Source organism: Chelonia mydas, chromosome 5 (assembly GCF_015237465.2).
Source record: "Chelonia mydas isolate rCheMyd1 chromosome 5, rCheMyd1.pri.v2, whole genome shotgun sequence".
Lineage (NCBI taxonomy): Eukaryota > Metazoa > Chordata > Testudines > Cheloniidae > Chelonia > Chelonia mydas.
Window position 1 is genome coordinate 24,550,061 of NC_051245.2, and position 26,155 is coordinate 24,576,215.

The 26,155-nt window shown below is 43.1% G+C and overlaps 1 protein-coding gene across 1 annotated transcript in view; it reads left to right on the forward strand.

The window, feature by feature from the left end:
- Positions 1–26,155, forward strand: part of LOC119566633 (sperm flagellar protein 2) — a 64,863-nt gene that overhangs the window by 24,046 nt on the left and 14,662 nt on the right. Inside the window, exons 16-18 of the mRNA XM_043547736.1 lie at positions 637–759; positions 11,704–11,842; positions 12,922–13,151. Of these exons, the coding sequence (XP_043403671.1) occupies positions 637–759; positions 11,704–11,842; positions 12,922–13,151 (492 nt within the window). The remainder of the gene's footprint in view (positions 1–636; positions 760–11,703; positions 11,843–12,921; positions 13,152–26,155) is intronic.

Genomic DNA, 26,155 nt, shown 5'->3' on the forward strand with positions numbered 1-26,155 from the left:
CCCCCATTTGAGAAACGCTGGTCTCCTCTGTGAAATCTGTATAGTATAGGGTAAAAGCACACAAAAGACCAGATTTCATGGGAGAAGACCAGATTTCACGTGATGTATTTTTCATGGTCGTGAATTTGGTAGGGCCCTACTTATCAACATAGAACTTTTATCACCATTTACTTCATCTCTGAATTTGACTGACACTTAGCATTCAAAAGGTACTTTGTGTACCTGCAAATTATCAATAGATTAATAGATTTTAAGTCCACAAGGGATCATTATGACCATCTAGAACCCCAGTAGAAACAACTCCATTAGATAATCATTTCCCTTTAGCAATTATATTTTGAGCTCTATTAGTTACCCAGTTTTAATCCATTTAATAGGTGCTACACTGATTTAGTATAGTGTTAATTTTTTAAATTGGGATGTCATGCAGTAATAATGTCTTACAGAAGTCTAAGGATATTATGTCAACAATTACATTTATCCACCAAACTTGTAATCTCATAAAAATGATATCAGATTCATTTGAAAAGAAATTATTTCCATAAAACAAATTGTACTATGCTGTGTTGTCCACATATATGCAGTCCAAACATTATAAGATTTTCTTTTTGGTGAAAATATTTTCTTTTCTTTCAGATGTTCCTTCTCCAGCACCTGTGGCTGAAGCCACTGCCATTCCTCTAACACCAGAGGAACTAAAGAAACAGGAATTAAAGCTTAAAATGAAACAGGAATATTTTAGTGCCCTTGAATGTGAAGGTATGTAATTAGTTCAGTGGGCTACATTGTGGAAGTTGATCATCATTCCCAATTTAGATTTTTTTTAATAGTTGAAATTGTCTGCAAAGTTCTGTTGAAAGTTTGCTGAGTGAATGGAGAGGAAAGGGGTCTGAAGAATCCTGGAAACTTAAAAAAATGGTAGTAGACAATAATTTTTGAATAAATATATTCAAAATAGAAGAGAAAGTACTTTTAAGCCTTTCTCTTCTCTTTCCTGTCATCCTTCTACTATCAGTTATTCATTGTAAGAGAACATATTAAATAATATTGACCTGAGCAGTTAACCAATATTCAGGATCTTCTGGATTGTTTCTGTTAGAGGGAGTCAGGTATTTGTTTGATGCAATCCTGTTTATTCACAAAGAATGTATAAAGTCCTGTTTTCCTGAATACAGTAGGAATGAAACAGCAGGAGACAGTTCCTTTTCTCACAGTGCCAAGCCTCTTTTCAGCCAGCACTCTACCCAAAAACTCTCTCTCTCAGCTTTTCTCAAGATAATGCTACAAGAGCTTTTCTGGCTGTCTCTGGGGCTTCCTTCCTGCCTCCTTTATATGCTTCTGGCATGTTTCTGCTCCTGCGTGCACACATACACAGACACAGAGCTTCATCAAACCATAATCAGCCTTCTGCATTTGTGTTTAGACTCCAAGGAGAACCGCTCCAACCACCTGTCTCAACTCCCACATCAGCCTTGCAGGTGGCCTGTGTTTTGGGCAGTGGCTCCTATTGTTTCAGCTATCTGTTCTACAAAGGAGCTTAATTGCTTCTTACATTTATCCTGAACGAAGGGTGACTGTTACACTCACCTGTTTCAACAATGTTTCATCCAATCTCAGCACAACAATATTTTTTTAAAATCAGATATTTTGAAATAGGAAGGGGAACTTTAAAGAGGTAAAGTCCTGCCTAACAAAACAGCCAAGGTATGTATCAAAGGAGAACTAAAACATACAGGGCCACATTTTCATAATAGCTTATTAACATACCTTGCAAATGCAGATACCACAGCTACACCTGCAAGTGTAATAACTGGAAATGTAAATGACCAATTAAGTGTGTAGATATTTCGAGACATGCAAATCCGTAGGCAGTTACTGAGTTGTGAATTTTGATTTCTCACTGAATTTAGCAGTTGCATGTATATGTCTTATTTTCAGTTGTGTTCCTGGTCTGAGAGTATTTTCTGTTGTTGGATATTTTGAGAATTGTGTGATTCAATTTGATACTTACAGATTGTTATGCCATTGTCCCAGTAGCAGACTGAGAGAAGCAGCTCCTGGAAAACGTGCAAAGAAGTTACAAAGAAGGCAGCAATTTGTTAAACTGTACTGAAAAGCTTAATAGATATGCACTAAAAATCCTCTGAGGTGTTTTCAGTTGCTTTTACCTTTTTAATTTTACAGCTTTCCCTCCCAAATCAAGCAGATCTCAGAGAAAAATGAGTTAATGCCAAGTTTAAAATTTCAAATGTCAGCTGTTTTTGCTGAAAATAGGAAGTGTATATTTTTTTTCATTCTCATTTAACTCAAAGATGAACTTAAAAGGATTTTGTTCAGACCTTCCAAATACATTCATCTTTCTGTAGAGCCTGACTAAGGAAAGTTTCAGCCTCAAAGATGATTGTTTTGGAAAGTTATTATTGGCATATGGGAATAAGGTCTGTAACAGAAACTGCTTTATAGTTTTACCTATTGAAGTCACTGTCAGCAGCAACTAAAATTTTGTTTTGTTTAGAAAAACATTTTCTAGCAGGTAAAAATAAATTTAATAAAAAATTGAGAGCCAGGGTAGATGAGGTAATGTCTTTCGTTGGACCAACTTCTGTTCGTGAAAGAGAGAAACGTTTGAGCTACACAGAGGTCTTCTTCAGGTCTCAAAATAAAAAATTGAGTTGAACATTGGATGCCTACATGGATCTTCCAAGATTTGAGATACTCTTAGTTCAGTGTTACTCTTTGGTCTTCTTTCTTTTTCTTCAGGTTTTTCATTCCTCTATTTATCTGTTCGATATCTTTTTCTTTCTCACATTCCATACCCATTTTTAAGACATTTATCTTTTCCAAGACATTTATGTTTCTCTGTCTGTTGCCTCCATTTTTTACTCTTAAACATCTCAATGACAACAAATTCTTTGTCTTTTTTCAGTCCTCCCATTGTGAAATGCCAGTTTTTTCTAAGTTAGATGGAATTTTTTACTCATAGATCTCTGTAGACAAATATTTCTTCTTCAAGTGCTTGCTCATGTCCATTCCATTTTAGGTGTGCGTGCATCCACGTGCACAGTTGTCTGAGATTTTTGCCTTAGCGGTATCCGTTGGGTTGGCTGTGGTGCCCCCTGGAGTGCCATGCTCATGCGCTGGTATATTAGGCACCCCAACCCTAGGCCCTCTCAGTTCCTTCTTGCCAGCAACTCCGACAGAGGGGTAGGAGGGCGGGTAATGGAGTGGACATGAGCAACACATCTCAAAGGACAACAGTTACAAAAAGGTAGGTAACTGTTTTTTCTTCGAGTGCTTGCTCATGTCGATTCCATTCTAGGTTTGTGCGTGCCCACGTGCACAGTCGTCAGAGATTGTTGCCTTAGCAATATCCGTAGGGACGGCTGTGGTGCCCCCTTGAGTGCTACGCGCTCATGTGCCGGTATATTAGGTGCTGCCGACCCTACGCCCTCTCAGTTCCTTCTTACCGCCCGTGATGGTTGGTCGGAGCATCTTGTCTTTCATTGCAAGAGCGCTAGTGGTTCTTACAGTCCATTGTTCTGTCTCCTTTGTTTTTAGTTGATAGGTACTTAGTTAGACCATTAAGTTAAGGGTTAGAATAATAGTTTAGGATTTATAGTCCCGGCTGGAACTTCGCCTCGGAGCAGGGCTTGCCCTGTTCCCCAGGCTTTAAGCCACGCTTATTGTGCAGCTGGCCAATGTCCATTAGCAACCCCCACACTAGCTGTTTGAAGTGTTTGGGGGAGTCCCACAGAAAGGACAAGTGCAGGATCTGCAAAAAAAGTTCGCCCTCAAATTCAAAAGGAGCGGCATATCCGCTTGAGGGCCTCCTCATGGAGGCTGCCCTTCGTCCTGCTTCGGAGCCCGCTTAGTCGGACTCCATGCCCGGCACTTAGGCATCAGTGCACAATACACCGCTGGCATCGGAATCTGCCCAGCACCATTTGGGGCTTTGGGCAAAGAACCTGTGTTAGGCCATGTGCCCGCCCCGGAGCTACTCGAGGGGTACTGCTGTGGTCGGACCCCTTAGCCCAGCCAGGGACCCACCTCCGGCTCCCGGGAGCGGCAGAGGGTCCTGGGCCCTAGTAGGGTCATGTGTGCCCAAAGTGGGCCTGGCGACCAAAGAGCAAGTAGGTTGTCCAGCACCGCAGGCACCAAGCCAGGTGATGGACCCAGCTAAGGCCCTGGCATCTACAGACAAGCCAGTTATGGGACTACCCTCTAAAGCAGCAGAGTGTCCCCAGACCGCAGGCGTCGATCCCCTTCACTGCAGCCTTGAACCCCGATACCTCAGCCTCTGTCCCCGGTTAGAAGACACAGGTCCCTGATGCTGAGGTCTCCACCTACATGCCACTGGACACCTGAGTCATGACGCAAATCCCCATACCCACGGTACCGTCGGGCCTCCCACCAGAGATCGCCACAGCGCAGATCACCATCACATAGGCAGTCTCCCAGGCATAGATTCCCACCTCCCTGCCTGGTTCGGGATCGTTCCCAGTCGCGGCACGGTCTGCAGCTCCCCAGTACCGCTCTTCGGACAGGCACTGATCCTCACCAGGGTAAGGATCCTCTCCTTATTGGTTGCCGACAAGGGTCAGTCAGCAGACGCAGTCAGCAGAGGCATCTACAGCTCCGCCCTGGTCACTGGAAGGGCAATGGTCCAAGTCAGAAGGAGAGTTCAGCCTCTCACCTATAAAAGGTGAATCACCACCAGCCCATGAGACCGGCACGACTCCTGCAGCAGCAGTGTGGAGGCTCGGTGGCAGTACTGGAACATGTGGGGTGTACCTTTTATGCCGTTCCTGTCAGGCTGCTTTGGACAAACTGCCCCTGGCACAGTCAGAGCACGGTGTTGGATCTGTTGCGGGGATGACACAGCAGGACGCAACACCCCAGGAACCGTCCCCAGATGAACAAGGGGAAGCCACCTCTCCCCCTGTGGTGCAGTCATCTTCGTCGTCTCCGGACGAAGCAGTGACGAGCAATCTCCCCCCGACAACTTCAAGGAGCACCAGGCCCTGCTCAAAAGGGTGGCTGCCAACCTAAAATTGGTGGTTGAGGAGCTAGCAGAGGAGTCCGACGATCTCTTTAATGTCATACCCTCCTCCACTCTGGCCCAGGTCACGTTGCTAAAAATTGCTGAGTCTGTGGCAGACCCCTGATAGGCAGGTACAACTTCAACATGTGGGACTCCATCAGCAAGTTCAAGGAGGGCCTTCCACAGGACCAAACCTAGGAGTTTGCCACGTTGGTGGAAGAGACTAAGTGGTCATGAGGCGCAGCTTCTGGTTACAGTCCTCCAGGCTATCCCAGGAGATGCAGAGTACCCTCCAGGACCTTCTGTTTGAGGGGGCAGGGTTCTTTTTGGAGCTGACCAATGCACAGCTTCACGGTCTTAAAGGCTCCCGTGCCACCCTACATTCATTGGACCTACACACCCCTCAGCAGGCTAGAAAGCTGTTCCACCCCCCACCTCCTCCGTCGAGGTAGTGGGGTGTCCCTCGGTCCAGCTCCTACAAAAAGAACAGAGACAAAGGATTTAAACGGCGTCACCCTTCATCTTCCTGTTCCTCTGCCCAGCCTGGTTCTTCTAGAGGCTAAGGAAGCCAGAACCAGGGATTTTGAAGATGTGCCCGAGGACATCACCTCCGTCACTTCCGAGGATCCACCTCGCCCTGGAGCAGAGAAGAAACTACATTTCCAAGCATTCCCATGGCCGCTATCAACAGGAAAGGGAGTGGGAGGGAGTGGGGAAGCTGTCAGGGCTGGTGTGACCCAGTACACTGGGCTTGCTGTGAATGGGGAGCTGGCTGCTAGAAGGGGGTGGCACTGTGAATGGGGAACATGTATGCACAAGGAGTAGAAGGCTTTGGCCCAGATATCACGCTCAGAGGACTTCATCAGACTGGATTAGGGATGCAGGTGGCCTCAGCTGGCAGCCCCCAAAGAAGGAATTGGATAGAATGAATGGACAATGCTCTTCTATCTGAAGCCTAGCAAGGGAGATATGTGGACCCCAGCAGGAGAAGTTAAAATGATAAGTAAGGGAGGGCATAGGCACCAACTCTGTGGGTGCTCCGGGGCTGGAGGACCCAGGGGAAAAATTAGTGGGTGCTCTGCACTCACTGGCAGCCAAGCTGTTTGACCACTCCAGGAGGGGCAGAGGAGGAGCGGGAACGTGGCGAGCTCAGGGGAGGAGGCAGGGAAGAGGCGGAGCTGGGCCAGGGATTTGGGGAAAGAGTTGGGGCAGGGACTTTGGGGAAGGGTTTGGAATGGGGGCAGGGCAGGGCCTCATGGAAGGGGTGGAATTGAGGCGGGGCCGGAGGTAGAGGGGGGTCGAGCACCCACCGCCGGGAGCAGAAGTTGGTGCCTATGAGGGAGGGAAGGCTCTATTAGAGGACCTGGGCAGCTTTAGGTACAGTACCAGGCACACAGGAGGATGTGACTCAATTTCTGAGATAATAGAAGAAATTGGCTTTTCCTTTCCAGATTTATCTAATAATCAAAAAGGGAATCTAGCACCTCCCTTCCATATTTGAACACCCTCAAAGTTCAGGAGAGCACAAGTTCAATTTGAGCTGCTCTCTGTTACTTCAAAAAAAAAAACAAAAAACGAGGAGTACTTGTGGCACCTTAGAGACTAACAAATTTATTTGGGCATAAGCTTTCGTGGGCTAAAACCCACTTCATTGGATGCATGCAGTGGAAAATACGGTAGGAAGATATATATACACAGAGAATATGAAAAAATGGGTGTTGCCATACCAACTGTAACGAGATCAATTAATTAAGGTGGGCTATTATCAGCAGGAGAAAAAAAACCTTTTGTAGTAATAATCAGGATGGCCCATTTCAAACAGTTGACAAGAAGGTGTGAGTAACAGTAGGGGGAAAAATTAGCATGGGGAAATAGTTTTTACTTTGCGTAATGACCCATCCACTCCCAGTCTTTATTCAATTTGATGGTGTCCAGTTTGCAAATTAATTCCAATTCTGCAGTTTCTCTTTGGAGTCTGTTTTTGAAGTTTTTTGTTGGAGAATTGCAACTTTTAGGTCTGAAATTGAGTGTCCAGGGAGGTCGAAGTGTTCTCCAACTGGTTTTTGAATGTTATAATTCTTGATGTCTGATTTGTGTCCATTTATTCTTTTGCGTAGAGATTGTTCGGTTTGGCCAATGTACATCATTTCTCCCAAATCAAATATTGATCCACTGTAATTTTCTCTAGAAAAAAGTAGGATAAAATTGAGCAACAAATGCTAGCATCTTCCCAATGCTAACTAAAACCGGAATTGCTATGTTCAACAACCATTACTGGTTTTTTTTAGTTTTGTTTGTTTAAAAAGAAGATGACAGTAATATTGCATTGGCACATTCCCCACAGAAACAAAAGAACAGAAAACTTTTCCTCATTATGTGGGACTGTCTTACAATATGGTTCCTGATATTCTCTAATCACACAAACTGAAAATTGTTCCACTTTACTGCAGTTCTGTAACCATGCAGGAACCAGTCCTGCATTCTGTGCACATCCAAAATTCCTACTGAATTCAGAAGTGCCTTGCTTTTGTAACCATACCACCTGATATTTTCAAATTTGTAAGCTAAGCAGGTTTACATTTAGTAATTGCGTGGGAGGCCTCTCAGAAAAAGTTAAGCGCTGCAGGAGGTGTTCATTATTCACTAGGTAATGTGAGTCCCTCCTGTTTACAATAGTAAACCAGTGCAGCATAGTTTTAGAATGCACTGTGCTCCTAGAGTCTAGAATTAGTTCCTTTGCTTCTATACACAGCCCATTAAAGACAACGAAAAGACTCCCACTGACTTCAAAAGGCTTTGGGTAGAACTGGTTATACATGGGGTAACTCCACTGTCTTCATAGGGTCCCAGTCCCACAGCAGAGAGGGGTGGCGTGAGCTTATTGCAAAGCTGCTGCTCAGGGATGGGGAATCTCATGGCGCCCCAGCCTCAGAAATCATCCAGGCTGCACCTTCTTCACTACTATGTGTTAGCTGTTGGGTACATAGGAACTGGGGGGCTCCTGCTGCAGGTGACGGGCATCTCAGGTACTTAAAGCCATGGCCTGGAGTAGGGAAGCACCTAACTGCAGAGTCTACAGCTACATAAGGCCAGCACTGAGGATTGAGAGTCCCAATGCTGCTGTTGCAAGGTTCAAGCATGCTCAGTGTTGGAATTGCCAGCTAGTAGGTGCACCTGTCTAAGGCTGGCCTCTACTAGTTGGCCCTATGGCTGTAGCCAGAGGAGCTACAGGTAGCTCTGGGACTATTGAGGGCCATTAAACTAGGAGCAGATAAAGAAACGAGTTAACCTCAAGGAACAGAGGTCACCAGTAGGAAAGGAATGTCAAGGGGAGCAGGGAAAGTGGAAGCAGGTCAGGTTTGCAGGGGGAGAATAGGACCAGCGGTTTGGGGAGCATGTCCAAGGTAGAAGGGAAATAAGCATGCGGAGAGGTGGTGGTGACCAGGTAGTGGAAGAGCATGTAGATGGGAGCAGAGGGGAAAAGAAGGCTGGTGACTGCAGGTTCCCAGGGGCTAAGTGCTCACTGAGCCAGGGTTGGAGAAATGATGTTTACAAGTGGCTTGCTCAAATGGCAGGATGGGTCCTGGGGGAGGGATTTGTCAGAATTGATCAGGTATCTTCTGGCTGTGGAACTTTATTGAGCTGAGGCCAGGAGCACATACAGTGGTTGGTGAAATAGGGTGGTACTGGAGACATGACTATAGAATGTCTTAATGAGGAAGGAGATAAATCTGAGTGGAGTTTCCCTGATCATTATGAAAGTTCTACTCACTATGGACACTGGGAAACCCACATTGGTACAGCTTAACAAGAAGAACTGGGGGCTGAGGAAGCTGTGTATGGCAATACATATAGTTAAGCAGAGTTGTGTGATCAAAATGAAAAATGTCTCTGAGATTCAGTACTGAGTATACAGTGGTGCCGCCACACCAGTCCCACACTCGGAAGGGGCCCATGATGAATACATGGGGGCCCATAAATATGTTTGGTGCCAGGCCCACAAAAGGTTAATCCGGCCGTAGTTCTGGTTGGCCTAGTCACGGTTGACCTCGGACCACTGGGTGCTCGACATGATATCTTCGGACTACACCCTGAAGTTCATGGTTGACCCTCCCTCCCACCCCACTTCTCCATCCCTCTTCAAGGACCCTTCTCACAAGCAACTACTCATTCAAGAGGTCAAGAACCTCCTACACCCGGGGGCAGTACAGAAGGTCCCTCCAGACTTGAAAGGGAAAGGGTTCTACTCCCGCTATTTCCTAATCCCCAAAGCAAAAGGGGGCCTCAGATCCATTCTGGACCTGCGCCGCCTCAATAAGTCTCTCAAGAAGTTGCAGTTTCACATGGTCTCTCTAGCTTCCATTATTCCCTCCCTGGATCCAGGATACTGGTACGCCACCCTTGACTTAAAGGATGCATATTTCCATCTTCCCAAGGCACAGGCGTTTCCTCCATTTTGTGTTAGGCCACTGCCATTTTCAGTTCATGGCGCTGCTCTTCGGTCTCTCGTCAGCCCTGAGAGTGTTTACAAAGTGCATAGCACCAGTGGCCACTTACCTGGGGCACTGAGGGGTTTCAAATTTATCCATACGTCGACGATAAAGGGCCAATCCTGGGATCAGGTGCAGCATCATCTCGACCTGGTTTGCGCCACCGGTCACGACCAAGGACTGTTAATAAACGAGAAAGTCAACCTTAATTCCAGTGCAACGCATAGAGTTAATTGGAATGGTCCTCGACTCTAATCAGGCCAGAGCCTTCCTTCTCGAGGCTCGGTTCCAAGTCATAGCGGATCTGATCTCATGGCTGCCAGCCCACCCTCTCACCACCGCTCACACATGCCTGCGATTGTTAGGCCACATGACGGCCAGCACTGACGTGGTCTGGCACGCATGGCTTTGCCTCAGCCCCTGCAGGCGTGGCTGGTGTCAGTCTACCTCCCCAACAGCCTTCCATCTGCCACTCGAGGGTAGGTCATTTTTCGCCCAGGACAGGACTGCCAGGTTCCTCAAGGGCCTCAAGCACTTCTACCTGCACGTCAAGGACCCTCTTCCTCAGTCGGACCTGAATCTTGTGCTCTCGGGGCTTATGGCACCACCCTTCGAGCCTCTGGCTTCCGGCTCTCTCCTCCTTTCCTGGAAGGACATCTGCCCGCCAAGTCTCTGAAATTAGGGCGCTTACCTCAGAACTGTCCTAAACAGTCTTTTGCAAAGTTAAGGTCCAGCTGCGGCCACATCCAGCTTTCCTGCCTCAGGTGGTCTCACAGTTTCATACGGGCCAGGACATTTACTTACCTATCTTTTTTCCAAAGCCACATAAGTTAGAGGAGAAGAAGCATAGGTTGCATTCCCTAGACATCAGGAGGGTGCTAGCCTTCTGCATTGAAAGGACCAAACCATTCCACAAATCAATGCAATTGTTCGTCTTGGTGGCCAACAGGATGAAAGGTCATCCAGTGTCCCGTCAAATAATTTCTTCTTACATCATTTGCTGCTGCTACGATCAGGCAAAGGTGCCTCCTCTGATGATTGTAACTGCCCATACAACCAGGGCGCAAGCCTCTTTATCAGCTTTCCTAGCCTAAGTGCCTATCCAGGACATCTGTAGGGTAGCCACCTGATTGTCCGTCCACATGTTCATGTCCCATTACGCACTTACCCAGCAGGCTTGGGTAGAGCAGTGCTGCAAGCCTCTAGACTGTGAGCTCTGAGCCCACCTCCAAGGAGACTGCTTGTGAGTCACCTAGAATGGAATCGATATGAGCAGTACTCAAAGAAGAAAAAACAGTTACCTACGTTTTTGTAACTGTTGTTCTTTGAGATGTGTTGCTCACGTCCATTCCATTACCCGTCTTCCTGCCCCTCTGTTGGAGTTGCTGGCAAGAAGGAACTGAGAGGGCATAGGGATACCACTACAGATACCACTAAGGCAAAAATCTCTGATGACTGTGCACGTGAGCGCGCGCACACCTAGAATAGAATGGACATGAGCAACATATCTTGAAGAACAACAGTTACAAAATGGTAGGTAACCGTTTTTTCCTCACACTATGCCACCCATTTTCACAAAGAGGGAATTGTAAGAACAAACATTGGCTATGGTTCCCATAAAATTTGTATCGTTTGAGATTTGCTTTTTCCCCTTTTGAAAAATCTGAGAAAGGAATGGTCTCTCCCTGAAAAGATTTCATTTTTTAAATTACCTAAATATTAATGGTATAATTTTTAAATAAAAGGAACACTTCCTCTGTAGAATATATACATTTTGTATTCAAGTTCTAAGGGAAATGTTTTGAAATCATATTCACTGGACTATCTGCTTTTTCATCATTGAGCTTCTAAATCTAACACTTTTGTCAGAGGGTACTGTCTGAATTAATGTCTTTTTATCACCTCTTCCTTCTACATCAGTTTGGTTAACATTGCTATATCCTTATGATATGCACATTCTGGTATCAACAGTAGGTATATTTTCTAAAATAAATTCTGGAGTCTGAGTGAATTAAAAAAATATAAAGTAATATATGAACACAAAAAACCTAAATAGGCATTTTGATGCCTGAGTGCAGGTTTTGGTGCTTAACTTTAGATGCCTGAGTAAGTTTGAAAATAGGTTTCAGATTGTATAAATAAATTATTATTCTGAAATGACTGTTTCAACAGAGGAAGCTGCAAAATCTCGACTGCAGCTGATAAAGACAAAGGCATTAACATTTGTTGAAGAACTAGTAATGAAAGCAGAAGAAACTTACAAATATATGGAAAAGTGGCTTGGAGTCAGGTTCCTAGCAGAAATGTCCAGGTAATATATGGCTAATTTTTAAATAGACCTGGTATCTTAGTAGAATAGAAAAGTTATAGTAAAGCTGGTAAAAATAATTGTTCAGACAGGTGACATAAGCAAATAATTTGTAAAAATGTACAAAAATTAATTTTTTGCATTAGCATTTTGCTTGCTAATTTTACTCTCAGGATTTGGGACTTGATCTTGCCTTATGATATATGCCCTATAGTGCTACATACCTTGGAAAGTTAAAAAGTGTAGTCAGCAATATTGTATACAATTGTTCAGTCTTATTTTTTTCTTAGGAAGTACAGTTACACTTATGAGCACCAGAAGAGAACCCGAAATTTTGTTCACAGGAAGCCACAATACCAAGTCGTGGCTCCTGCCACCTTGGAATTTTGGGCTGTTGTTTGCTGTGCTTCTGCCATTCCAGAATCCTCCACCTTTTGTTAAACCCACTGTGTATAGCAGTTGACGGAAGTTATTTTAAAGATCATAAGTACATGAGGGCCTGCTTTGTGACACAAATTAGTCTCCAGTGCCCAAGAGGTGTGTAGATTTGGGCCCTAATCATGACTCCCTGACTCTCATGTAGAGGTGTAGATCTTCTGTGTGCAGGTCAGACCCTTCCCATTATAATATCCAAGTACTTATGCCTCCACAACAGTATTACTCCTTTCCCTGGAGAATGTGCTCCGTAGATCCAGGAGTCCATGCAGGGGCACATGACAGAGCAACAGGCTGAAGTAAGTGGACAGGGTGAGGTGTGGCAAATACACATCACCTCGTTTTCCTTATGGAGTTCTGAAAATCTCAACCTGTACTATCTTTCCATCGGGTTTTCTCTATGGCTGGGATTCCACTTTAAGTGGATTTCCCATAGCAGTCACAAATAGAGCTTGCTGCCAGGATGTAGTGAGAAATAACTAGCTTGTCATAGGGCCTCCTGTTGACCCTCCTTCCCATGATCCACACAGAGGATTTGTGGTCCTTAACAGAGAAAATCTCCCATTGATGAAATATTTCAGAATTTGACTCTAAGTTACTATCCTACATTTTAAAGTAATACTTGCTTTCTGCACTTCAATTTTTAGTGTTGACAAATTAACTGAGATTGCACGCCACCACATTGAATGTTCTACGAGAATCCAATATGAACTGGTTTTAGATGAGACTGACTTCTTCATAAGCAATGATGTAAAAGTAATTCCAGATCCTATCCCTCCACCACGGCCTCCACCTGTAGAGACATCTGTAAATGGTACCCTAACTATTTCTCAACTTAGCACACTCCATAAGCAATTTCTACAGGTGGCACCTAAAGGTAGGAAAGAATATTCTTACACGTTCATAAGATAATTAGTTACCTAATCAAGATTTAAAATAACTGTTTGGAGCTACTAAACCATTTTTGATACTTAGCCAACAGCATTACGTACACTAATTTATACTAGTAAGTAAAGATGCTACTACTGTTACTAAGAGCAAAGTCAGAATGCTGGTATCCATTTTCATCTTAATGTGAAATATCTAAACTTAAGTGATCTGTAAGAGTCTTTGATCTGAGTTCCTGTATACTCCAGTATGCTGTGTGTGCTTTTAAAAGTGGTGGCCATCTTGCTTAATTCAGAAATTCTGAAAATTCATGTGGTAAGAATAATTTTCAAATACAAGTTTTTAATTAAATGAATACTTCTGAGTTCAGTGCAGATGGCAGCCATGTTATTAAAAATGACATCATTTATGACATTGGTGCCTTTTTAGCCAAAAGGCAACAAAGCATTGGTTCAAATATCTTGAGCTTGCAACACTTCTAGAATGCCTCTTGTCAATATACAGCAACCATTCCATTTATTTTGCAAGTAGTAGATCAGATATGTTTCTTTTTTTTCCTGTAACCCTTGTAGATGAAGCGTTTAGCTCAGTTGTGGTTCAGTTACTAGATTCAACGATAGTTTATCCTGCAAGCAGCTTAACTGTAGAGCCAACCAACAATTTCATGCAATTAGTGAACCTATAGGAGTCTCTTCACTTAATATAAACACACCCTCCAAATGTGGGAACCCTGGGTAAAAGATTTGAAACTAGTTTCCAGCATGATCTAATACTGGTTTTAGAATTATGCAAAACAATTTAAGTGTTTAAAAATTAAACCTTTTATTTAAATATATATTTTCCTGATTAGTTACATCAATATTAAATTAAATGGAAAATAGTTCACAATCATTTACACAAGGATTCATTACTGGCAGTGTCACAAATTATTATCTTTTGTAGCAAATGACTGCTACCGCCAATCAGGGGTGTTGGAACAATTTGTATAGTAGGAGTGCTGAGAGTTATTGAACCAAACTGTAAACTCTGTATGTAATGGGAATCACTTCAAACCAGGGGGTGCAGCAGCACCCCCAGCACCGCTAGTTCCAGCCCCTGTGCCGCCAGTACGCTAAGAAATACCTTGTGTAGTTAAACATCATAACCAGATTCACCCAGTGTAATGCACTGAAGCTCACGAAGGCCCACTAAGGATGAATTTGGTCCTTTAGGTTGAAATTCATTTCACTGTATATTTACGGGAAAAAAGTGAGCTTACTTTTTGAGCTTGAAAACTGTTTGGCTGAGAAACATGTTTACAGTTTTCCTTTAAAGAGATGTCTATTTGTCTTGTGTATGTATCTGTGAGAGAGAGCATTCCAAAGTGCTCTGCAGCAAATAAAATAACAGATAGTATTGTGCATATAACTAATTATAAGAAGCAGGGAATATCTTATATTTACATTCATTTATAGAGTTCCATAGGAGTAAAGCAGACTTCACAGACATCAAACATGGCTGGTCATTCCCTCAAGGAGCTTTTGTTTTAGATTTATTTATTAGATATATAAGACTATAAAAAGGTGTCTAACAGAGACTTTAACACCCTTGACATTTCTATATAGTTAAATGCAGCAATAATTTCCATCATATATTGATGACAACCAGTTAAATCTTATAGCAAAAAAAATGTAGAATATCTCACCTTCCTCCAATGTTGCCCCTTAAGTAGTACCTCCTCCAGTAAAAGAAAGGTCAACAGACTCAAGCTATTCTGGACCAAGTGGGGAACAAGTTCCAAAGCCAAGTCAAGAATGCCCTACCAGCAGTTCCCTCTCTTTTAAAGCCAAAGGGACTGCAGTTCAAGAGCCTCCACTGATCTCTGCAGTGACAGTATAGCACAGGAATAGAGCTGCTCTCAAGTAGGCAGGTCGCGGGCCACATGCGTTTTGTTGTTATTATTTTACGTTATTGGTATTATGGTAATGCTAGTGGCCAGGAACCCACAGGATCAAAAACAACTCCTTAAACTCTATAATGATAGAAATATACAGGTACCCAGTGGAGATAACAAGCACTGGTGTAATGTCCTGACAGATATATATCTTGCTTAACAAGTGGGCTGCTGCATTCTGCACTTTGTTCAGCATTTGAATGGATTTAAGATGTAGCCCCATGAAGAGCACATTGCAGTAATTTAATTCTGTAGTGACAAAGGCATGAATCATGGTAATAAGATACATATCTTCCCCTCCCCTGCCCCCCAAAATAAATCAATAAATCTCAACCTCCTGGCCAGACACAAATGAAAGAAAACAGTCTGGTTCCTGCTGAAATGTGATCATCCTACAGTAATTAGGAATCTAACCAAATACTCCAGTGAGAAGTGAGAGACAGACACCTTAATCAGAGAAGCAGATATGGTGAGGATTATATCTTCCGATTGGTTTCGCCAACCAATCAACATATCTAGATTGAGCTTTAGCCAGCTCACTCTCAATACAGCCAAACACTGGAAAAGGTACTGTACTGTACTATCTGGGGCAGAAGGAACAGAAATAATAGATTGGAATCATCTATCTGTTGAAAGCAATGCAGCTCATGCTATCTCACTGACCCTCCTAAAAAAAAAAATGTTGAACAAGAAGGAACCCTGCAGTTAGCACTTTCATGGAGAAATGGCAATTGCCAAACACTACTTCCTGGGAACTTTGAGAAAAAGATTGAGGACAGCCCTGTCCCTTCCCCCATGGTGCATACATATGGTCCATAGCAACTTACTATGGTCAGTGGTGTTGCAAGCAGTGGATATATCTAAAGATATCCGCATGTTTAGCCTTCATTCACTGATAGGATGAAGTCATCAATCAATGCGATCAACATAATCTCTGTCCCGTAACCTGGTTGGTACCCCAGTTGACAAGAATCAAGGAAATCTGAGATATGTAGGTAATTTTAACCATGAAGAGAAGATTAGATATGGGACTGTAGTTAACCAGATAAGTCAACATCAATTTTTTGCATCTTGAACAAAAACCTTATCAATTATTCTTTAAGAAAGCCAGCAGCATACTCTTAAGAGAGGCACTGACAGTCTGGATTATCACTGGATTCAGAACCTCCCCAGGTTCAGGAAGGACATGAATCCAGAACTGAGGTTGGGGCTCAAAGATCGCCCTCCAGTATTTCACAGAGCACCACTGGCTGAAACAGATGACAGCATTTGTCCCCCAAACAGTTGCCCTGCTTCCACAGAAGCAGACACTTTGGTCAGAATCAAAGTGTCTCCACAAAATAAAAAGGAGTTTCCTCACAAACGAAACTAGAGTCATCCTCTGAGTGGAGTCAGTTGGATTGTCCAAGTTATCAGTCATCGAAAAAGGTCTCTGGAACAAGATTTTGGAGATGGGATAGTAGAAGAAAAAAATCTTTTTCTTTATCTCCTCCACAGCCACAGTATAACAACTTTAAAAACCCTACTGAAAACAATAATAGAGTGGTCTGTTGGAAGAACAGTCCTCTCCTTCAGAGTGCTCTTGTTCCATTAAGAGCAGACCATCAAAACCGTTCCCTTGCCATAATGAAAAAGGTATGCTGCAATCTTCTATTTCTGCAGGAGGTAATGGTCCAAAGACATAGGTAACATATCCAGTCAACCCACCTCCCGTCCTTATCCAAACACTAGCTCAAGATTGTGGTCAGCCGTGGTCCTCATGGAGGCCTGAATTTATTCAGAGGAATAATCATCAGAATAGATGTTTAAGTGGCTGATCATGAACAGTCCAGGCGAATCTAACACTACACCAGCAGGGACTCAGGTAGGAACACTGGTGTGATATGTATGCCAAGATTAGTACCATCTTTTATTTGGGGTCTCATACACAAGATGGACATGTTGTATTCAATCCATTTTTGGTGAAAGACCTATGCAGTAGATTGGATACAAACAGCACAGACTCACCACCTCCTCAGCAATCCTTTTCAGTTCCTACCGTACAAAACATCCAAATGAGACCAACTGCACAAATACAGGTCCAGCAGTATTGTCCAGCCAGGTTTTGATAATATATGCAAGGTTGGGAACCTCATTCTTTCTTACATCATGGATGGTGGAAACTTTATGACCAAATATGCTAACGCACATCAGCGTGAGCCAATGACTTCAGTTCTTGTCTGCTGACATGCCATTCACCAGAGAGATGACAACAGGGGAAACCATTGGGATCAAAATGAATTGGTTTTAGTTTATATCCATATTAGCAGTAGTAGCTGGAGTAGTAGTATTTGTAGTATGGTAACGTCTTCTAAGCAATAAACACATATGAGTATAAAAATAAATTATCCCTATCCCAAAAAGCTTACGTTCAAGGTATATGGCAAGAAACAACAGGTGGGTACAACAAACAGTCAAGGGAGGATAATATGACAATAAGTCAGTTATGATTTGTATAATAAGCAGAGATCACAGCACAACAGCACTCCTCTTTAATTTCTCCCTTTCCTGTCTCTTCTTGTCTTTTAGCACAAGAATCTAGGCTCCCTAGTCATTGAGGCCAATCACACTCACCCAGGCCACCAACAAGCTCTAAACTTTTAGAGCTCTCATTGCCCCAACTAATTAATAATAATAATAAAGAATAATAATGATAGTGCCTAATCCTTCAATCCTAACTCATGTGAGTAGTCCTCAGATTACTTGTGATACTAAAGTCACCAGACTACTTATGAGTATGGGCTATAGGATTAAGCATTAGTATAGATACTTACAGATACACAATACCTACAAATATTAATCCTAATACCTCTATTCCCCACCACCAGAACGGTTAAGTGGCAAGACTGCACATTTGGATAAAATTAAAAGAACAAGTCTTCCATAGCAGCGGTTTTCAAACTGTGGGTCGGGACCCCAAAGTGGGTTACAGCCCCATTTTAATGGGGTTGCCAGGGCTGGCTTAGACTTGCTGTGGCCAGGGGCCGAAGCCAAAGCCTGAGCCCCACTGTCTGGAGTCGAAGCCTGAGGGCATCAGCTTTGTGCAGTGGGGCTGAGATTATAGGCCCCCTGCCTGGGGCTGAAGTCCTTGGGCTTCGGCTTTGTCCCTCCCTTCCCCAGGACAATGGGACTTTGTCTTTGGCTCCCCCACCCAGGTGACAGGACTCGGGTGGGCTCAGGCTTTGGTCCCCCCTGCTGGGGTCCTGTAGTAATTTTTTTCATCAGAAGGGGATCGTGGTACAATGAACCCCTGTTCTATAGTATGTAAATAACAAAAATCCTAAACTTGATCTGAAGCCTCATCAGAATCCAGGCAAAGGATTTAAGAATTAGAGTATCAAGTTGACTGGGTATAACATTACTGTGATTACATATAGCAGAATTTTGAATTAAATGCAGTCTCTCAATTAACTTCTCTGGAAAACCAGAGAAGAGAGTTAAAAACAGGAGAAAATTAATTTTGGAAGAAACAAAGATGTAAAGTGCCTTTTCACATGAAATTTGGATGGAAAATATTTTTGAAATGAAAAAAGGCTGTCTTGGTGATATATTTAATAGATTGACAAAATCAGAGGAGAAAAGGCAAATCCACTATATTTTAACAATAGGGTGAGGGCATAAAGTTCAATCATCTCAAAAATCAAATTTTAAACAGTTTTATGTTTCCTAGGACTGTAAAGTATTAAAGAGCTGCTGGTGCTTCACAGACAACTTTGTTCTGTCCTTCACCCTTGGTTCTCTATGGAGACACCTTACTCACAACTCTGAGCATCGATGGATTAAAAAACAGACTTGTACTGGACCTAGACATATGCTGGTGCAATCTCTCAGTTAACAAGGAAACATATATGTTAGTGTCATTGTATTAATTTGAGGTGAATTTTCAGTGTTTATTGGGTCCATAAAGTCTTCTGATCAGTTTTCTTATGGTAATTTAAAGTATACCCCTGATGAATGTGCTGTATTGTTCTCTAGTAAGGGTGTCCCTGTTCTGTAATAGAAGACCAGGACAGGTCTGAAATTGAGCCACTAATTCCCAGTCAACATTTTTCTCTTCTTTTTTTCCCCAGTCTCTTTGGATGTAGTCTATCTTGTCAGCAAAATCCAACTGTCTACTTAAGTTTGTTTGATCTGATCTCCTTTGATTTTCTTCAGCAGCACCTTCTTATGACTGGATTAATTTCCAAAAATGCATCTTTGTTTTCTGGAACTTATTAATATTTTACTAAATGTGCCCTAATGAATCCTATTTTAAATTCACCCGCTTTGCGTTTCTAAACTAACTAAAATAAATTCTGTCCCATTCTTTTCTTCTATTTATGATTGATATGCATGATCATTTTTGTAGCTTATGCCATTTCTTCATAATCATGACCTGTATGAACCATATCAGTCCAATTTGTAGAGCTAGCCATTCAACTGAAGCAACCATGAATCAAGTCTTTATTTACTTCTCTATTCTAAATCCAAAAATCATTTAGAATACTTGTAAATTTAGACACAGTGAAAAATAGACAACTTAGACCTGAGCTGCTCTCTGGCATTCAGGGCATGTACAGTTTGAAGATATCTTTCTAATCAATCATGACAGATTATTTGTAGTCAGAATTTATCCCAGGCCTTATTATTTCAGTATTTACCAAATATAAAATAGCCAATGGCCACCATCTTCTTATCATTATTTGCATCAAAAACTGCAGATACTGTAAGCCTGACATCAGTTTAATTTTGTTGCATCATTGGATTTGAAATAGCTAAATTTAAGACTCCATTTAATTCAATTGGAAGTCTGTCCTTCAGTGGGAGTTTTGCCTGAGCAAGGAATTCAGAGCTGGGCCCATGATTTCAAATATCTTCTATAATGTATACTAAAAGGGGTTCAGATTTATGTTCATTTCCCAGCACTTTTGTGAGTACAAATCAAAATCTTTAGAACAGTAAACTTATTTAGCTGCAATTTGATGTTAAGTATGAGTAGGAGCTGTAGTTTTGTTTGTAGACATAGGTAATGAGACCTCCATAACTAGTGTTCATTTTTTCCGAGGGTAATTTTTCTTTCATTATATTTCTTTCAAAAGTAGAAAATCTTTTGATTCTTATTTATCATTTACCTCTCCAGTTAGATCTCTTATTTAATCATATAGTTTCATTTATTTAATCTTTCAAAAATCTGTCTGCACAGCTTAAAATCTTTGCTTGTACATAATTACCTTATATCGAGAAGAATCCCAAAGAGCTTTACGTACACGTTTTTGCCTACAAATATATTATATATATCTATTTAGGTTTTAAGATACCCATCAGCATGGTATAAAAAAAACCTATCCCCTTCACTGCACACACATGAATATGCACACACACAATTACTTCACTCATTTGCCCACTTTTGCAGGGATGGGCAAATTTTTGGGGTGTTGGAGGGTGCTCTGGGCTGGGACAGAGGGATTTGGAGGGCAGGAGGGGGCTCAGGGCTGGGGCAGGGGGTTGGGGTGTGGGAAGGGGTGTAGGCTTCAGCTGGAGATGAGGGGTTTGGGGTGCAGGAGGGTACTCCGGGCTGGGATAAAGGGGTTGGAGAGTGGGAGGGGGATCAGGGCTGGGGCAGGGGGCTGGAGTATGGGGAGAGGTTCAGGGGTGCAGGCTCCGGGCGGCTCTTACCTCAAGCAGCTCCCGGAAGCAGCGGCGTGTCCCTTCTCCGGCTCCTACGCGGAGGCATGGCCAGGCGGCTCTGCATGGTGCCCCATCCACAGGCACTGCCCCTGCAGCTTCCGTTGGAGTGCTGGAGGAGGCCATGCCGCTGCGTCCGGGAGCTGTGTGGAGCGGCCCCTGACCCTGCTCCACAGGTCGAGTGCCAGAGGGGGGCTATGCCGCGGCTTCCAGGAGCCACGTGGAGTGGCCCCCAACCCTGAGCCTCGGCTCAAGCTCTGGAGCAGGGCCATGCAGCTGCTTCCAGGAGCCACGTGGAGCGGCCCCCAGCCCTGCTCCCCGGCTCAAGCGCTGGAGTGGGGCAGACCCCACTCCCCAGCAGGAGCTTGAGGGCCGGCTTTAAACGGCTGGTGGTCCAGATTCGGCCCGCGGGCTGTAGTTTGCCCACCCCTGCCCTATTAAAATACCACTGCCTCTGATGTTAAACATAGCCAGCCCTTAGGAACATCAAGAGCTGATCAGAAATTATTGAAACTTGGTTTCAAATAAAAAAGGGGTAGTGGGACTTCCATTAAACATTTTCTCTATTTTTCAACCAGATCTGATAATTCTTATCTTAATTGTTGCAAGGGTCTTCTTTCTGTTTCATATTTTCTGCTCATATAATTTGTCATCTCTGTCATTCCTCTGATATCCTTTGGTTTGGGCAAGTGAATTGTTTACCTCTGAAATTGAAACAAGTTCAAAATCTATAACTGATAACTTTTGAGGCTCTTTAAAAATTGATCTTTATATTTGCAGAGCTTGTCTCATGTTTGTCCTCTCTCATAATTCAGGCACTGTGATTCATCTTTACATCTTCCATCCCTATTGCTTGCCCTTTTAAAATGGTTTGCCTTATTCACTTGGTACATGTATCAAAAAATTTCTTATTTGTTCCTGGGTTTTTTCTATCTCCTTTAAAAATATAATTTTATTTTTACTTTGTAGTTTTATTTTATTGTTGTAATGTGCCTAATTTAGTTGAAAGGACATTTTTGTTATGTTATTATATGTTATCTGGATTCATTACTTACTGAAACGTGTTAACACTTAAAGTTGCTGTATATATCAGTAAATAATTATTGACTTTGGAAAACAGCCTACTTAAAAACAATTCTACACATTATATATCCTTTTTTTACATTTATTTCCCCTCAGTCTTCAAAGCAAACAACCTCATATGAAATTAAGATACTTGAGGCATGTCTTCAACTGGTGTAAATTGTTATAGCTCCAGTGACCTTAAAGGAGTTATGACAATTTGCACCAGCTGAGGATCTGCCCCTTAGTCCTTATTTCTTGGCCACTCATCTGCTGGTGCTGCTTATTCCCCACATGATATTATAATCCTCTACTTGTAAACAGAGAATATAACTTCTGTTGGAAATAAGGAGCTATGGCAGAACACTACAGCCATATCACCTCAAGCTGTCAACTTGTTAGACTGCATAACCAAGGAAGTGTGGGGCAGTCAGACTAATTACATGTAGCAGCATCACATTAGCAACTCATATTCAGTTTGTGGTTCACTATAACCCCTAAATCTTTTTCAGCAGCACTACTACCTAGACAGTTATTCCCCATTTTGTAGTTGTGCATTTGATTTTGCACTTGTCTTTATTGAATTTCATCTTGTTAAAATTTGAGAATTTGTCTGAGTTCATCAAGGTAATTTTGAATTTTAAACCTGTCCTCCAAAGTGCTTGCAATCCCTCCCAGCTTGGTGTCATCTTCAAAGTTTATAAGCTTACTTTCCACTCCATTATTCTAGTCATTAATGACAGGTTTCAGAGTAACAGCCGTGTTAGTCTGTATTCGTAAAAAGAAAAGGAGTACTTGTGGCACCTTAGAGACTAACCAGTTTATTTGAGCATGAGCTTTCGTGAGCTACAGCTCACTTCATCGGATGCATAGCATATCGTGGAAACTGCAGAAGACATTATATACACACAGAGACCATGAAACAAAACTTCCTCCCACCCCACTCTCCTGCTGGTAACAGCTTATCTAAAGTGATCATCAAGTAGAGCCATTTCCAGCACAAATCCAGGTTTTCTCACCCTTCCCCCCCGCCCCCCCCCCCCCCCACACATACAAATTCACTCTCCTGCTGGTAATAGCCCATCCCTCTTTGAAACCTCTCTTTATAATGCGCATGATAATCAAGGTGGGGCATTTCCAGCACTAATCCAGGTTTTCTCACCCCCCCCCCCCAACACACACCCCCCTCCAAAAACCACACACACAAACTCACTCTCCTGCTGGCAATAGCTCATCTTACAATGTGCACAGCAATAATCCAAGTTTAACCAGAACGTCTTGGGGGGGGGTTTGTAGGAAAAAAACAAGGGGAGATAGGCTACCTTGCATAATGACTTAGCCACTCCCAGTCTCTATTCAAGCCCAAATTAATAGTATCCAATTTGCAAATGAATTCCAATTCAGCAGTTTCTCGCTGGAGTCTGGATTTGAAGTTTTTTTGCTTTAAGATAGCGACCCTCATGTCTGTGATTGCGTGACCAGAGAGATTGAAGTGTTCTCCGACTGGTTTATGAATGTTATAATTCTTGACATCTGATTTGTGTCCATTTATTCTTTTACGTAGAGACTGTCCAGTTTGACCAATGTACATGGCAGAGGGGCATTGCTGGCACATGATGGCATATATCACATTGGTGGATGTGCAGGTGAACGAGCCTCTGATAGTGTGGCTGATGTTGTTAGGCCCTGTGATGGTGTCCCCTGAATAGATATGTGGGCACAGTTGGCAACGGGCTTTGTTGCAAGGATAGGTTCCTGGGTTAGTGGTTCTGTTGTGTGGTATGTGGTTGTTGGTGAGTATTCGCTTCAGGTTGGGGGGCTGTCTGTAGGCAAGGACTGGCCTTTCTCCCAAGATTTGTGAGAGTGTTGGGTCATCCTTCAGGATAGGTTGTAGATCCTTAATAATGCGTTGGAGGGGTTTTAGTTGGGGGCTGAAGGTGACGGCTAGTGGCGTTCTGTTATTTTCTTTGTTAGGCCTGTCCTGTAGTAGGTGACTTCTGGGAACTCTTCTGGCTCTATCAATCTGTTTCTTCACTTCCGCAGGTGGGTATTGTAGTTGTAAGAATGCTTGATAGAGATCTTGTAGGTGTTTGTCTCTGTCTGAGGGGTTGGAGCAAATGCGGTTGTGTCGCAGAGCTTGGCTGTAGACGATGGATCGTGTGGTGTGGTCAGGGTGAAAGCTGGAGGCATGTAGGTAGGAATAGCGGTCAGTAGGTTTCCGGTATAGGGTGGTGTTGATGTGACCATCATTTATTAGCACTGTAGTGTCCAGGAAGTGGATCTCTTGTGTGGACTGGACCAGGCTGAGGTTGATGGTGGGATGGAAATTGTTGAAATCATGGTGGAATTCCTCAAGGGCTTCTTTTCCATGGGTCCAGATGATGAAGATGTCATCAATATAGCGCAAGTAAAGTAGGGGCGTTAGGGGACGAGAGCTGAGGAAGCGTTCTAAATCAGCCATAAAAATGTTGGCATACTGTGGGGCCATGCGGGTACCCATAGCAGTGCCGCTGATCTGAAGGTATACATTGTCCCCAAATGTAAAATAGTTATGGGTAAGGACAAAGTCACAAAGTTCAGCCACCAGGTTAGCCGTGACATTATCGGGGATAGTGTTCTTGATGGCTTGTAGTCCATCTTTGTGTGGAATGTTGGTGTAGAGGGCTTCTACATCCATAGTGGCCAGGATGGTGTTATCAGGAAGATCACCAATGGATTGTAGTTTCCTCAGGAAGTCAGTGGTGTCTCGAAGGTAGCTGGGAGTGCTGGTAGCGTAGGGCCTGAGGAGTGAGTCTACATAGCCGGACAATCCTGCTGTCAGGGTGCCAATGCCTGAGATGATGGGGCGCCCAGGATTTCCAGGTTTATGGATCTTGGGTAGTAGATAGAATATCCCAGGTCGGGGTTCCAGGGGTGTGTCTGTGCGGATTTGATCTTGTGCTTTTTCAGGAAGTTTCTTGAGCAAATGCTGTAGATGCTTTTGGTAACTCTCAGTGGGATCAGAGGGTAATGGCTTGTAGAAAGTGGTGTTGGAGAGCTGCCGAGAAGCCTCTTGTTCATATTCCGACCTATTCATGATGACAACAGCACCTCCTTTGTCATTTGCAAATTGGATACTATTAATTTGGGCTTGAATAGAGACTGGGAGTGGCTAAATCATTATGCAAGGTAGCCTATCTCCCCTTGTTTTTTTCCTACAAACCCCCCCCCAAGACGTTCTGGTTAAACTTGGATTATTGCTGTGCACATCGTAAGATGAGCTATTGCCAGCAGGAGAGTGAGTTTGTGTGTGTGGTTTTTGGAGGGGGGTGTGTGTTGGGGCGGGGGGTGAGAAAACCTGGATTAGTGCTGGAAATGCCCCACCTTGATTATCATGCGCATTATAAAGAGAGGTTTCAAAGAGGGATGGGCTATTACCAGCAGGAGAGTGAGTTTGTATGTGTGTGGGGCGGGGGGGGGGGGAAGGGTGAGAAAACCTGGATTTGTGCTGGAAATGGCTCTACTTGATGATCACTTTAGATAAGCTGTTACCAGCAGGAGAGTGGGGTGGGAGGAAGTTTTGTTTCATGGTCTCTGTGTGTATATAATGTCTTCTGCAGTTTCCACGATATGCTATGCATCCGATGAAGTGAGCTGTAGCTCACGAAAGCTCATGCTCAAATAAACTGGTTAGTCTCTAAGGTGCCACAAGTACTCCTAGTCATTAATGGAAATACTGAATAGTACCAAACCCAGTACTGACCCCTGAGAGAACCCACTAGATGCTTTATATTATACATACTTTATATTCCCAGTTTAACAGTAAACAATTGATAACTACTCTTTGAGTATGGTCTTTCAACCAGTTGTGTATCCATCTTCTAGTAATTTCATCTAGATCACATTTCCCTAGTTTGCTTATGAGAATGTCATGCGGAACTGTGTTAAAAGCTTGCAAACAGAGTGTTACCTTGATATTCTTAGCAAATTCCAGTTTAAGTAATATTTTGTTACCAAACTCCTCTGTGGCACTCCAAAGAATATGATTACCTCATTTCTTGTCCTAAAAGGGTCTGTGTGTGTGAATGAGTGATATACCTGACACAGTTATTGAAAGTTGTAAAGTGTTTTGGGATCCATCTAAGTGTATGATGATATAAATAACATTTATCATTCTTGGCCAAATCCTTGGCTTAAGCAATGCCAGTAAAGAGCATCGTATTCCTTTACTGCTATATAAGCCAACTACATATCAATAGTGAGGCTAGACAGGCCACAATAATGGAAATAATAATAAAAGACCTACACCTGGTCAT